The sequence below is a fragment of the Sceloporus occidentalis genome, unplaced genomic scaffold (genome assembly GCF_023333645.1).
Source record: "Sceloporus occidentalis isolate IW3139 unplaced genomic scaffold, rSceOcc1.0.p SCAF_296, whole genome shotgun sequence".
In the NCBI taxonomy this organism is placed as follows: Eukaryota; Metazoa; Chordata; class Lepidosauria; order Squamata; family Phrynosomatidae; genus Sceloporus; species Sceloporus occidentalis.
In genome coordinates this window covers 138,671-153,319 of record NW_028317276.1, presented here as the reverse complement: position 1 = coordinate 153,319, position 14,649 = coordinate 138,671, and the positions used below count along the sequence as shown (strand labels likewise).

The 14,649-nt window shown below is 42.4% G+C and overlaps 1 protein-coding gene across 1 annotated transcript; it reads left to right on the top strand.

Annotated features, from left to right (window-relative positions):
• The first annotated feature begins 377 nt into the window (after positions 1-377).
• Positions 378-13,837, top strand: LOC149275176 (carbonic anhydrase 14-like). Its single transcript, XM_089504909.1, has 11 exons — positions 378-462; positions 3,596-3,616; positions 5,053-5,232; positions 10,146-10,288; positions 11,357-11,452; positions 11,986-12,052; positions 12,294-12,451; positions 12,560-12,683; positions 12,892-12,915; positions 13,184-13,268; positions 13,738-13,837. Exons 1-11 carry the CDS (start codon positions 378-380, stop codon positions 13,835-13,837), a joined length of 1,083 nt encoding a protein of 360 aa, XP_089361035.1.
• Positions 13,838-14,649: the final 812 nt, after the last annotated feature.

The following is a 14,649-nucleotide window of genomic DNA, read 5'->3' as shown; positions in this document are numbered from 1 at the left end:
ATCTATCCGCAGTACTCATCAGCAGCATGCGCAGAACGTATCCAGGATTCCCACCACCCCACCAAATTGATAGCATTACCCCATGAGGGGCGGGGGATTACTAGAGCCTTTCATCCGATTGGCTGGCCAGAGCCTACAAGACCCAGCCTTTTTTTTTGTTTTGTTTTTTAAAGACCACCTGGGGTGAAAAAAAAAAAAGTGCAGTTGTGATTCTGCAATCTCATGATAAGACTTCGGGAGGTGGAGGGGAGCAGAGGGACCGAAAAAAAAAAAAAATACAACTTCCACGCTCTCGCTCAGTGCTCGGTCAGCAGAGAACGGGCAGGAAAATATTCCAGGACATTTATCCTTCACTTGACATCCAGACCGCAGCGGATATGTCTCTCCGCAGCACCTGCCGGCTCCGTGCCACGCTGCAACTCTCTATCCTCATCCTGAGCCTTCAGCAGACTGCCGTCCGAGGTAAGTTCAACCCTTCCATGTATTATAAAGAAGGTTCGAGACACTCGGCATCGTCGGATGCTTTTATTTTGAAGATCAAAATTGATCACTCATGGCTGCGTGCGCCTTTTGCTTTACTGAGAGGGTGGTAGATAAATGGAACAGCCTCCTGGCAGAAGTGGTAGAGGGTAATACAGGGAAGGAATTTAAACATGCATGGGATAGACATACGGATCCCGACTCTAAGACGAGAAGGGATAAGGGAGAAATATTCACACGGTTCATCTAATCACCCTCCGCCAAATTTGTATATAGTAATTTTTTTAATAATATATATATATATACACATATATATATATATATATATATATATAATGTATTTTCTTTAAATTTAAATATTTAATATAGACAAGCAACTTAGCACTAACACCCTATGGATCCCAAAATTACAAAACATAAGAATTTTATTAAATAATACATTTATTAATTTAGAATTTATATTTTTTTTTATAAATTAGACTTTTTTATTATTATTTATTGCCAAATAAAACATAACTTGGTAAATTTTTGCTATTGTATAAAATGACTGTACTGATTACTCTGCAAAATGAGGTCAGAAACATACTTTTTGGAGCTAAGAATTATAATCCTATCTATCCCAAAGAGCCCAAAAGACCCCCTTTATGTTTCGCAAACAGCCCGGGGGGGGGGGGGGGGGCTAAATCCCACCAAATCTCTTTCATGGATAAAGTTCTATCCTACATGATCCCCCCAAAAATGCAATTAATAAGAGGATGTTTTAAATAACCCCCCCCCTTAACATTAATATATTCTTGGTTGGCTACTGATTATTTTAACTCCAAGAAACCTAAGAAAAAATGGAATTATTTCAAGAACTTCAACTGATTTCCTCGGGGCTCACGGCATGTATTAAAGCTGTATTAAAGATATACTTCCCGATCAAACGAGGATATATCAATGATCTATATCAAAACTAATCAGAATATCTAGAGTGTAAGCTTATTTGACCAGGGAAATTAGTACACTGTGTCCTGTACAGCACTACGGAATATGACAGCGATATATAAAACATTAATAAGCAACAATAATAATCCCTGATGACCTGTGTGCATGAATATATATTTAATTATTCACACGCCATCTCAATGTTCGCATACCGGGAATATTTTCCTGGCACTCGGATTGCAGAAAGTTTTTTTTTTTTTTTTTTTTAAAACATTGATTTTCTCTAAATTAATTTATCGTATCCCCCGGTATATCTGCTTCGAAGTGATCCGGCCCGTCTAGTCTGCATGCTTTTTCTTGTTGTAAAGACTTTAATCAGTCGTTGGCCTCATCTTAGATTCAGGAGCCATATGCCTATCCCACGCGTGTTTAATACCCTCACTGTATTACCCTCTACCACTTCTGCTGGGAGGCTGTTCCACTAATCTACCGGTAAAATCCCTTTAGGTATTTAAATGTTCCTATGATAAAATATAATGGGGAAATCAGGAATTTTTATCACAAATAATGCATATTTTTCTTTATATTTATCCACTAATTGCAATTCTAGAAGTAAAGTAGTGTTATAAAGTCCTGAAAGCCTATTTTTTTCATTTTCCTGAGATCAGCGCATGCACATTTTGCCAGGAGAAGCTTAGAATGATTTTTCTTTTTAGTCGCCGTGTTGGGATCTTACACATAAATCCGCGTCCTGGTTTGGGTATTAAAGCCTCGGTTATCCTTTGTACGGTAATTAAGAGGGACACAAAAGCAACCGTGGGGCAAAGTTCCAAATTTGTGGCAATCACCATGGAAACTAAAGGAATGCTCTACATTCAGCTGTTTTACTCCAAAATCAGAAGTAGAACTTCTTGTATCCGGAGGGATCAGCGGTGGGAACGATCTGCCTTTTGTGATAGAAGATGGATTAAAAGAAATAAAAATAAAAAAAGTATTTTTTTTTTTTTATTATAAATTGATTATGAAAATTATAGAATTATTATAAATTTTAAGTATGTGGAATTATTATAAATTATTTATAAAAATGTAGAACTATTATAAATAAGTTATTTATATATATAAAAAAAATATATATATATTATATATACACACACACACACACACACACACATTTTGTTTTCTGTAATAGTTTTGTTACTTTCACTAATATTGTGACCTCAGTGTAGTTTTTGAGTCTCTATTTTGAAGCGGTTTTGGTAAAATGCCAACGGTAACCAAAGAAAGGGTAAATGCGGGATGACCTTCACACTGCGCTCCGTCTAATCGCTCGGATAAGGTTAGGCGTTTTCACGCTCCGGTCCGCCGGGTCCCGTGAGAATGGTTTGGGGAGAGTATGAGTTGACCCCCCCCCCCCTCCTCGGAAAACACTTTAAAAGTAGAGTTGTGTCCCGGCTCTTGTATTTCACTTTACGTTATGAAGGGCCGATCGCGGTGAGCTTCTGCTGCAGGAAGAGCTTGACTAGCCCTGTATAAGGTGTACTTAAATCTCCTCGCCCATTGAACTATACATTAGACAGGGCCAGCTCAACCCCTCTTGCGGGAGAAACCTACAAGTGTTAGCCCTTCCTAACGAATTGGGTTAGGTGAAACTCTCCCTTTAGTAAATAAACCCCGGAGTCTTTCTAGATGGATCAGGCCCTGTCTGGCAAACCATTCTCCGTTGAAACCCAATGTGGGGGTTTGTTCACCGGAATGCACCCGGTCACTACATTAAAGGTATATTAGCCCAATGCATGCTGCCACTGTGTTATTAGGATAAAATGATTAGAAAATCACAGTGTTACTCTCTTAGAACCACTTTAAAGGCTTCATCCTAACATCTACCACCTCTGCTGGAAGTCTGTTCCACCTACCCACCACCCTATCACCTGAGACTCTTGTACAGGAAATAGAACTCTCTTGTACTTGCCGATGTGGTTGTGAGGACATCCGTGGCAATGCTCGTACTTCGGAAATGACCCAGAACCACTCGCTTCTTATATGTTGCAACCATTGTCTGCATGCCTATCCTAAAAAAAATTCCTATGGCGTGTTTGGAAGTAGTCATACCCGCCTCCTCGTGGATTTCATAACTAAACCACAATATTTCATGAATAATGTCATCATGATGTCATTTTCTTTCTTTCAGGTTCTTCCTGGACCTACACAGGTAAGATTATTATTTTTTTTAACGTATGGATTCAGTCCGTGTCGTTTCACAATATCCAAGAATCTCAATTCAGTCGCTCCCCAAACCACTGATGCCCCTCTTTCACCTCCCCTGATGCCCCCTCTTTTCTAGGAGGTCAGAATGTTTGCTGGGTATGAGGGTATCACAGGGTTCTAGAGCCCTAAAAGCCCCGATAATGTGTATAGAAACAGCAGGAAAAGGCTTTAGAAATTAAACAGGGTACATAAAATGTACTACTATTTAATCATATTTTTTATTGAATTCATAGGGTACAAAGTCACAGAAAAAGATTCTAAATCCCCACCCCAGCCACGCCTCTAACCACACCCCAGCCACGCCTCTACCTACACCCCCTTAAATAATTTTTTGGCCATTTAAATTGTTGGAATGTCCATTAATTAAAAGATTCCTACGTTCTAACATGAAATGTTTATTACATTTTGTCTAATGCCAATATCAAGTAAGCAGCATATTTTACTTACTAAACCGTAGCTACCAACAGTCCCACGTCCCAGTTTTAAGCTGGTTGTATGTTATTGTAGATGGCATTCTAGTTTTAGTAATTAGACAGTTGCCCCCGGTGGGATCATCTGTTACCCAATAAGCTGTTGGCATGTCCCAGCCTTACACACGCCGGCAGCTGGGTGAGATGCCGACGGGCCGTGTGCCATATTCTTGCTTTAGCCTAAATATAAGTATCCTTTGGGAAAGTTAGTCGCTGAATATTTTGCAGGTCGCCCCCACAGCTGATGGTTCAAATGCTTCAGTGTTTGTGAGCCAATTATACCCCTGTACAGGGCTTTTTGTCTATTCTTTTTAGAAAGGTCAGAGATGGGGTAAATGCATTGATGGAAAGGGGGGGGGGGGCTCATCTGGCAGCCGCCGTATAACTCAGGAAATTACCATAGCAAAAGAAGAACCATTCATTTAAATGCAAATAGTCCCCATTTACTCAGATTTAACCCCCCCCCACAAGCGCAAGTGTTTTACTTAACACTTCAAGAGTCAGGGGGTGATTAGGATCCCGAGCACGTCCATACAATGGTGTTATTCACCAATCTTTTGACGGGTATTCCGAAAGTGTTAGCAGCGGTTTAGGAATTGAGATTATAGAAGAACCGTTTTGGGAAGGAAAAAAATAAAAAATAAAAACACTCAGTAGATCAGCATTATAGGAAGATAATCTATAAGATTTATATAGGAAAGACTTGAGGATGTCCAGTAGAATAGATAGGTTTACGTGTCCTGTATTCTGATGCATTATACAAGGCACTGGACATTCACACTCCTTCCCTGGAGGAGACCCTACAATCTGGGGCCGTTACTACACGCCTCATATATATGTAATATTGTATCTAAAATTGGGATTTTTTTCTGCCACACCAAGATTCTCATGTCTACATTTTCTACAACAGGACACGGAGGCCAGGAGCATTGGGAGGAGACGTTTCCAGACTGCGGGGGGACGGCACAATCCCCCATCAACATCCAGACGGCCAATGTTTCATACGACCGGTCCCTGCCCCCCATAGAGCCCGAGGGATACAACGCCATTGGAAGTGGACCATTCACCTTGAGAAATAACGGACACACAGGTAGCATTTCTTAGAAGGGCGACAGTTCCTCTTCGACACTCCAATAGTACAACGTAAATTAAAGGCGGGTTCTCCTTAAATTGTCTACTAAGTCCGCCGTCACCCTATGTACACAACTGGCTTAATTGTATGTCCTGTCGAATAAAATTTCCTGGTGTTAAATTCCAATTTCCATCCAAATCAATCGTCTTAAATACCTCCCTTTACAATGAGCATCAGGGGCCTTAAAAGATGCAGATCAGCTCCTGTATAAACAGCCTCTCTCTCATAGAGACCCCCACAATTACGTGCATTGTTTGCCTTTATAGCAGTTTAACTGTTTCCTGAATACACCTTGGACAAATCATTATTGTTTCCAGATTAGAATAATGATAAGACATTTGCATTAACATCCAGAACACAATGGCTTATCCCCCCCAAACTTATATTATACCTTTATTTACAAAGGCTCTTGTTATCATGTTTATCTAGGTTTCCCCTAATACCATAGACATATACAAAGCTTTTAAAAGGTACACTTTACGGCAGGGAAGGTCTGGTACCTTCTGGCCACATCAGCCCCTTTCCCCTACCCCATACGCACTGGCACACATATGTACATAAAAACGCTAACACACATACACATTCTTACTCATATACACTCACGCTAACACACCTACACATACTTACTCATATATACTCACGCTAACACACCTACACATACTTACTCATATACACTCACGCTAACACACATACTTACTTATTCATGCTAACACACCCTCTCTCTCTCACACAAACACTTCTCATACACACTTCCACATAAACATTCATATTAACACACACACTTATACCATACATTCTCAGTCATATGCGACTAAAGGGGTAAATTAAAGGGGTAGGTTTGAAGGGTTATATTGTAGGAACCCCGCTTCGTATATTCAAAGAATAGCACATCATTCTCTCTTTAGTCCTACTTCACCCCCTATAATTTAACTGTCCTGCCCCTCTTGTCCCCTCCACAAAGCCGAGTTGCTTTCCCAGAATATAAATGAAGACCACCATGTGTCATTCAGTGATGCTGGATAAAAGGATATATTTAGTACACCCCCCCTCTCCCCCCCCCCCCAAGGTTGCCAGGGCCCCCCATAGGCTCCTCTCCACCCCGTCAATGGACAATTGCTTTATGTTTAGAACAATCAGCCGGATCAAAAGGGAACAATTAATCAGAGTGCGAAGCCGGCACGTTAACGGGAAGTTCCAGCTCCCCAACCTCTGCTAATAATAATAATAATAATAATAAATAATATAATATCACAGAATTCCGCGATCTGGTTACAAGTCATTTGTGAAGAGTAACAGAGTAGCCTCAGCGTGAAGAACGCCTCCGCTTTCTGATGACTCAACACAGGAGGACGAGCAAAGGAATCCGCTTAGTCTGCAAGGTCGTGCGTAGAGCACGCTATTACATTACGGTTATTTATATAGCGGCAGCAGAGGCCGTAGCGCTGTTACAATAAGAGGCAGAAAAAAAAAATAGTTAAAAAAAAACAAAAAAAACCCACACTCATATAAAAAGGAAAAGAGGACCTTGCGAAAGGAAGATTTACTTTCTTGAAGGTGCCGCGCCACTTAGATAGATATTCATCGAGCTCTATAGCACCGTACGAAAATACATCGGACATTTCGGACACGGCTCTCATAGTCAGGCATGAAGAAAAGGGGAGTACGACAAGAAACACAATAATCATATATTTATAGTCTAATAAATCTGTACAACACAAACGGAACGCGGAATTCCCATTTATATTAATATAGAGCCGGCTGTGGCTGAGAGTACTGAGAGCTAACTCACGGTGGGGGGGATCAACAACTACACAATAGATGCAGCTCTAGAGAACAATAAGTTATAGTTCTATTCCACCTGAAGAAAAGACCTCTGAGGTCCCTTAAGCTTTTGTAAGGTTACATACTTTACTTTGGCAACCCAGTAAAGACTGGCGAATATTTGCCCTCGGACTAAAACGGCTATATCCATTTTTCATATTAGGCTTAATAGTGCATAGTTCACACTCCCCATTTAGTAAATAAAGCCCTGCAAAAGGGTCAGTTGCTTCTAGGCTATGAAGTGCAGACATAGACCCATTGCTATTGGCAGATACAGGGGTACAAACTCAGCATGCGCAACAATAACCCGCAGACGGGGATTACATTATAATTACAAGGCGTTAGTACCGAATTCCAGCCAAAGCACAAACGCTTACCTGCCGTGCCGGGATAAAACCCAGAGCATTACCGGGACCGTAACATGTCTGCGCATCCAGAGTAAATGAATAACGAGCAGGTGCCTGCTTCCCACACCTCACCCAATTAACCCCTTCATTAGGGAGCTTAGAACAAAAAGCAGGGATGGAGTTTTAACTGCTAACCAAAATACCAAAACAACATCATTACATACTACTACCAAAATAACAACAATAACAATAGAAATACTACTACTAATGCTAATAATAACAGTAATACCAAAATAACAATAATAATAATAGAATAATAATATGAATACTACTACAAACAACAAAGCCAGCAATAGTAATAATAACAATAATGATAATAAGATCAGTAATAATAATATCAATGATAATAATACTACTACTAACAGTAATAATAATAATAATGATAGTAATAATAATAATTATTATTATTATACATAACAAATGCAAGCAGGACCCACTTTTATAAATAAAATCTGTCCCTTTTCCCAAATCCTGTATATTCCTTTTATATACATCAAACCCACGACAAATATATATATATTAAAACCCCACCTTACTTGCAAACCATGGGAGCAGCCATCTAAACCCCCTGGTCTCGGGACCTGCATTGATCATTCTTCCCCGTTAAGTTGCTGATTGCTGTTGATTGGTTCAGGCATTAGCTATAGGTGCTTTTAACACATCATTTTAGTTGTTATGAAAGCCGTGCCCCTCCCCACAGCAATTTCTCTGGTTAAATATATGATTTTATGTATATCCTGGAGAAAACCTGCTTTCCGGGATTTTATTACAGGATGAGGGTGGAGAGGGTCACAGGAAAGTTAACTCAAAAATGTGTATTAATAAAAAAGCCCCCGTTAAATTTTGGAGAGCAGTTGTTTTTGGCAAAATAGGAGACGGATGACAGAGCTGTGTTGGCTTTCGTCCTCGTAGAGAGAGGGGACAGGAACAAAGCCAAGGGACGAGATGCTGTAATAGGGACAGGAGTAGCCTCATCGACAGCAAGTCCAACAAGCGAGGGGGAATAAAGAGAGGGTGGGCATGGGGAGCGGTGGAGAAGGGTAAAGAAAGGGGGGGCATTAACAGGAGGAATGAGGAAACCGAGGAATATGAAAAATAGTAGACTTGGGCACCAGGGGGCTCTTCGTGCTCGTCTTCGGGGAAAAAAAATCTTCGTATTCCGAGAATATTCGCCTATTCCTGTATTCTCTTCGGGCGAATATTCGTGGACATCCTTCGTGTTCGGTTTTTCCGGTTAAGTGGTTAATACGGGGTTAACGTGTACCGCAGCAGCTCTGGCGCCAGGAGTTTAAATCTCCGTATGAGCAACTCTATTGGTCGTCAGCAGGGGGCTCGTCTACCATTAACCAATGCCCCCAGTTGGCGACCAATAGGGTCGGTCGTACAGACTGTTAAACTCCTGGTGCCATAACTTGTCCGGCAGATCCCACTGGCCTCCCTGTTCTATCATTTATTAACTGATAGAACAGGGAGACCAGTGGGATCTGCAGGGTAAGTTGCAGCATTGGGGTTTTAAAAGTCTGTACGAGCGACTCTGTTGGTCGCTCGTACAGACTTTTAGGCTCCTGGTGCACTTGTTGCACCTTAAGGGGTTAAGGGGCCGTGCGAGTGAGCCTATTGGTCGCCTGCACGGCCCTTTAACCTATGGATTTCCTATGGCATCGCGGCAGTTCACGGAAGTGGAAATCCATAGGTTCGCTGTCAGGGGTTACAAAGGCCGTGCGAGTGAGCCTATTGGTCACCTGCAGGGTCTTCGTGGTGTGTGTCTTCGTCTTCGCCTACGTTTTACCGCCGCTGTCTTCTCTTCGGCGTGTCTTCGGAACGAACACGAAAACGCACTCTTAGTGTTCGTTTTCATGTTCGCCCGAAGACGAATGCACAAGTCTAAAAAATAGCCAACAGTGATCGTCTGAGAAGAGGTTAGGATATTGAAGAACAGAGGAATAAGGGGGCATTAGATAAAAGGTATGGAGGTTTGGAGCGATGCCATGGGGGGCAGAGGAGAGAAAAAGAGAATTGTGAGAGGTGACGGGGGTATACACACCAGGGGGAATAGTGGAAGGAGCGGAAAAGGGAAGAGAAGCAGAGAAGAATTTGGCGGTCTGGGAATGGGTTAAACTCATGACCCCCTGTGGACTTACTGTACAGCCAAGCTAATATCTGCTCTGATAAATCAGACTAATTAGCTCTAATAAAACAAAATCCGTAAGCAAAATGAAAATAAATTCCCTTGGTTTTGCACATTCCAGAGGGTGCAACGAGGCAGAAGATTGCCAGACAGTCCCATGGCTAGCGGTGGGGTCAGCATCACCCCGGGACACGGTCCTACAACCCCCTCCGGCTCTTACATTCATTTCTGAAACTATTTGACGTCCACCGACGAGACTCCCCTTTAGTTTACAACTTGGCAAACCTCTGCAGGTAGAACGGACTGCGTAGCATTAATAACGCGTTTGATCTTCTGCCAGGATTCCGTTAGCTTATTATATAAATGTCATCGTGTAATAATTCAGCTTTTTTTTCTTTCGTACAGCTTCTGTTTTTACTGTCAATAGTTTAGCGTTTATTTCTTATAAAGATGGTGGCAGAAGTGGGATTTCTGCTATCTTCTATTAAAACACTACGCCGTGTGTTCTATTCCAGTTGTGATGAGTCTCTCCCCATCGATGCGTCTCAGAGGTTTACCCAATAACTTCACAGCTGTCCAGCTCCACTTGCACTGGGGTGGCCCATCTGATCCCAGAGGCTCTGAGCACCGGATAGACGGTGAAGCATTTCCCGCTGAGGTAAACCTTTGACATTTTACACGGTGCTCGCAAATTATTTCAGCACGTGACCTTTCCACCTTCTGTCTTCCTGTTCTTCTCACTCATCATCGCCTATTTCTAGCCTACTTTCTCTTGCTCTTATCATCTGTTTGGCTCGTAAACACCTTGAGGTTTCCGCGTGGCGGATACGAAGAAATCCATGTGTCCGTCCATAAGAGATGACAAACAGATACCTTGTAGTACTTCCCGCACGGATTATTAATGCTCCTGCGCAACCTGCCCCGTGCCACCTAATAGCCCCAGTGAGGTATTAGGAGCATGTCTAGATTCTGTTGGGCTCCATAATCTCCTCTAGACTTTCTTTATTGACATTTTTAAACAGCCCTGGTTTAAAGACCCCCCCCTGTATGTTTAGGAATTAGAAAATAATCATTCTGTTTGGCCGAGGGGTATGCGGGGTTCCACTTACGCCCCATCTCACTAGAGAGTCAAAGTCCGGTGGGGATATCTGTCTTTTTTTTTTGTAACCCAATAGGTTTTAGTTTTGGGATTACAGGAGCGGCTAATTCCTCACGCTGGCCGTAGGAATGCGCTTACAACTCTGTAGCCAGCGGCCCCATACGGCTCAAAGCTAGGAAAGAAAACAAAGACGCTTTAATAACTCAGCTAGCCGAGTCAGCAAAAAAACGAAATCCTCCACCAGTCCACGGGCAGAACTTCGCACAATAAGCATGAGATCATAGTGATGACTGTAATATCCGGAATCGGTGGGACTCCTGGTAAAGTGCAGATAAAATGATGGCACAGAGTCTCCTTCCATCGTAAGCTCCTTGGAACCATCATCATATTAAACCAGTAGAATGTTGGGACACGTTCTCCCGTTTTAAGGTCCTTGGCACATGGCCAACCTTTAATGGAGCTTCCAAAGTATACTAGACTAATATGCTACTGGGCAGCAGGATCCTTGGGACAAAGTTCATGCCATACTTCTAGACCTTTGACCCTATTCTTTAGTCTCCTCTAATTCCAGGAGATGCTGAGAACCTTGGTTGTCCCTTAAGCTCGGTACTTTCTTTTGTTTATCAGATGCATATCGTCCATTATAATTCGGACAGATACGCTGACATCGGAGAGGCAAAAAACAAGCCCGACGGATTGGCTGTCCTCGGGATCTTCATGGAGGTGAGGCTCATACAAGGTTCTAAGGACGAGTCGCCGCGTTGAACATAGTCCATGAAAGCAAAATGGTTCAGTAAAAATCAGTCCTATCGTAGTACAGTCAAGTAATATCATCGAAGTGTACTCTGACATTTTAACAATACAAAGGGGAGTTCAGAAGTAAAGTTAACGGTCATCTCAAAGCTCTAGTGGACATGATTCCTCCAGTTGGACAGATCTTCTCTCCTGTATGGCAGGATTAGAGAAGGTTCCAAAAACGATCTCCTGTTGTATGGACTCCACATTGTGGAGAGCAGACATGACGAACGTCTCCTGAATTAATATCAAAACCTAGACATGAGTGGAAGGACCCCCCAATCCTATGTATCCTGGTTCCAAGCCCAACTTGAGTGAAGGTGAAGAAGGGGGTCCCGTCATCTTCTTTTCACCCCCATAGCAGCGATAGGTGCAGAGGTTCATTGAAATTGAAATTCCTGCTGTTGTTCTGGATGCGCTGATCCGATAAAACCTTGTTTTTTTGTCCCCGGGTGGTGCAGGTCGGAGCCGCGGATAATCCAGCGTATGGGAACATTTTCAGCTATCTGGAGAATGTCAGTTACGCAGGTATGAAAACAATACAAAGGGGGCTATATTTGGCCCTTTTGCTCTTTACACACGTTGAGTAATAAGAAATAAGGCCTCGATCCTTAATGGGATGTCTAGTTTGGGGTTAAGGGGGGGTTAATCTCCCTTAATTCCAGTGGACAGATGTGTATTGAGTCCAGCAAAGTAGTTTGAGAAGTAAAAGCGTTCTTGAGCTCGCTGTGACCCTTCCTATAGAATCTTGTGTTCCCGTTGTTCACAGATCAGAGTGTGACGGTTCCAGCCTTCGACGTTGGCCAGCTGCTCCCTGACCATTTGGATCGGTATTTCCGGTACAGGGGGTCCTTAACTACTCCCCCCTGTCATCAAAGCGTGCTGTGGACAGTCTTCCACCACAAAGCCCAAATATCAGTGTCCCAGGTGAGCAGAATCATATTTAAAAAAAAAAATTAAGGTTTTTATGGGTTTAAATATTATTTTAAAACAAAATATGAGCATCTTTTTTTTTTTTTCCTCTTCTGTTTGCAGCTGGAGAAGCTACAGACAGTTATCTTTTCCACCAAGATGAGCATCCCTCCTATACGACTACAGAACAACGTGCGCGACCCTCAGCCTCTGAACCAGAGAACTGTATATTCCTCGTGTCTCGTAGGTAAGAGACATTAATAAATTGCCCCCAATCTCTCGTTTTACGTAATTCTGTTAAATCGGATTGCTGAAAGTTTGTGGCACCTTTAAGACGACCGGTTTTGGTAATATTAACACAATGGCATATTTTTATATATTTTTTTTAAATCTCGTCTCTGTTTTTAAGGCACTTCTGATCTTTTTCTCTTTTTTTATTTTTTTTTTTTTTACAGCTTTGCCGGGGTCCTTCTCTACAGGTACCGTGTGGCGATCGGTCTGTCTCTTTCACTTTGATTAATCGAGAGGCTGCTCGGGCCGTTAGATGTTTTACTTGGACGCAGAGTCACATTCCGATGATTGTAGAGCATTTACTAGAACAGCGTGTGATGTTAGGAGTCCTGGATTATGTTTCGGCTTAACGTACAAAGCACGAGAACTAAAATATTGTTAAAATAAATGAACAGAGGACAGGACGGAGGATTCAGGATTCTATTAAAACTAACCTTTTTTCTCTCTCCCTACCAGCTAAAATTCTCGCCATTGTTTTTGGGACCTTCCTGGGAATATTGGGCATCTTCTGCATCATTCACTTCCTCTATAAGAGTCACAGGTACGGCAGCTACAGTATGATTATGAACGTTACCAAGTTCATTAACTGTTTGCCTAGGTGGAACAGCACCTTTAACCGCGTACTTCCGGCTATTAAATAACACCATTTTTCCATATGGCGATTGTTCCATCCTTAGTCTAGCGTGGCTCTTGTGTCACCATGCTGGTCAGCGTAGGAGTCTATTCACTTGTGTTCAGCTGCAACCAGATCACTCACATCGAGAGACCGATGACGTTAAACTTGCTCCGATCCCACAATTACTTTCATTAATGTGCAGTCAAACGCAACGTTCTTCAGCACTGAGCGTTTTCTTAACGTTAGGATGCAGAAGACTTGGTGGAGCTGGACCCCGTTGTATAGTATGAAGTTTAGCAGCTCCATAAGACAGTCCACAATATTGTAGGATGTATTTTTTCCCCCGACAGGACCGTTGAGTAATAACTTAATTTTTGGTTGGGTGTTCCAACAGGAAAAGCAAGATGGAAGTCACTGGAAAACCAGAAAACGTTGTCGTCAAATCTCCCTCCCATCCAGCTGAGCAGGTAGAGGTGAAATCCTTCCACCCATAACCATCAGATGCAGAGGCTTTCAACCTTCTGAATACCATGATATTGCTGCTTTCATGAACTGACCTCCGGAACTCTGCCACACAACCACACACAGAAGTCTGTCATGACTGACGCTGCGTCTATGGGCCGGGCAGAGTGACTTAAGTACCCTCAGGTGTGGTTGTAGCAGATGTCTTGTTGTGTTTAACCCTAAACCATGCCACCAGCAGCCGAAATACACCGGGTTACAATCTACAAACTCCATAGACACAAACGTAATAAATCCCTTCGCAGCCGTATAGCAGAATGCTACCAACCATATTTCAAAGACTAAAGGTAAGGGGTTAAAAAGGTGCTTCTAGAATCCAAAGGAGAAAACGTCTGGAAGTGGGAGGAAAGCAAACCCCAAATCCATGTTATATGCGACACGCTGCCCTGGATCTTGATTCACTTATATTTGGAAGCACCTGAGCGGTTCTACATCTATGTTGGGTCCTGGAGCCTATTCCTCCCCGTTGTTTGGGAATAGAAGACATATACTGGTTTACCCAACGGTTCTGCCGCCAACTAAAAAGACAGGAAAACGTGAACCCTGAAGTCGTTTCATACCCCAGAAATGTGAAGAACATATAGTGGTCCCCCTTTCCCAACAGTATCAGCATCACAAAGTGCCTTCCGCTTCTGCGGAGCAGAAAAAGAACATATGAAAAAATATATGAATTTCTGTATATTTTACCCCAAATACACACACTGACCCATGTTCAGCTGTGAGCTACAACTCCTAGAATGCTCAGGCAGAATATCATAAATTAGCTGGACAGATAGACCAGCAA

Excerpts from the sequence above, each read along its gene's own strand:
- LOC149275176 (XM_089504909.1), top strand. The coding sequence starts at position 378 with ATGTCTCTCCGCAGCACCTGCCGGCTCCGTGCCACGCTGCAACTCTCT. Across the intron at positions 3,617-5,052 it reads TTCTTCCTGGACCTACACAG|GACACGGAGGCCAGGAGCAT; the intron begins GTAAGATTATTA and ends TTTCTACAACAG. Across the intron at positions 11,453-11,985 it reads TCCTCGGGATCTTCATGGAG|GTCGGAGCCGCGGATAATCC; the intron begins GTGAGGCTCATA and ends CGGGTGGTGCAG.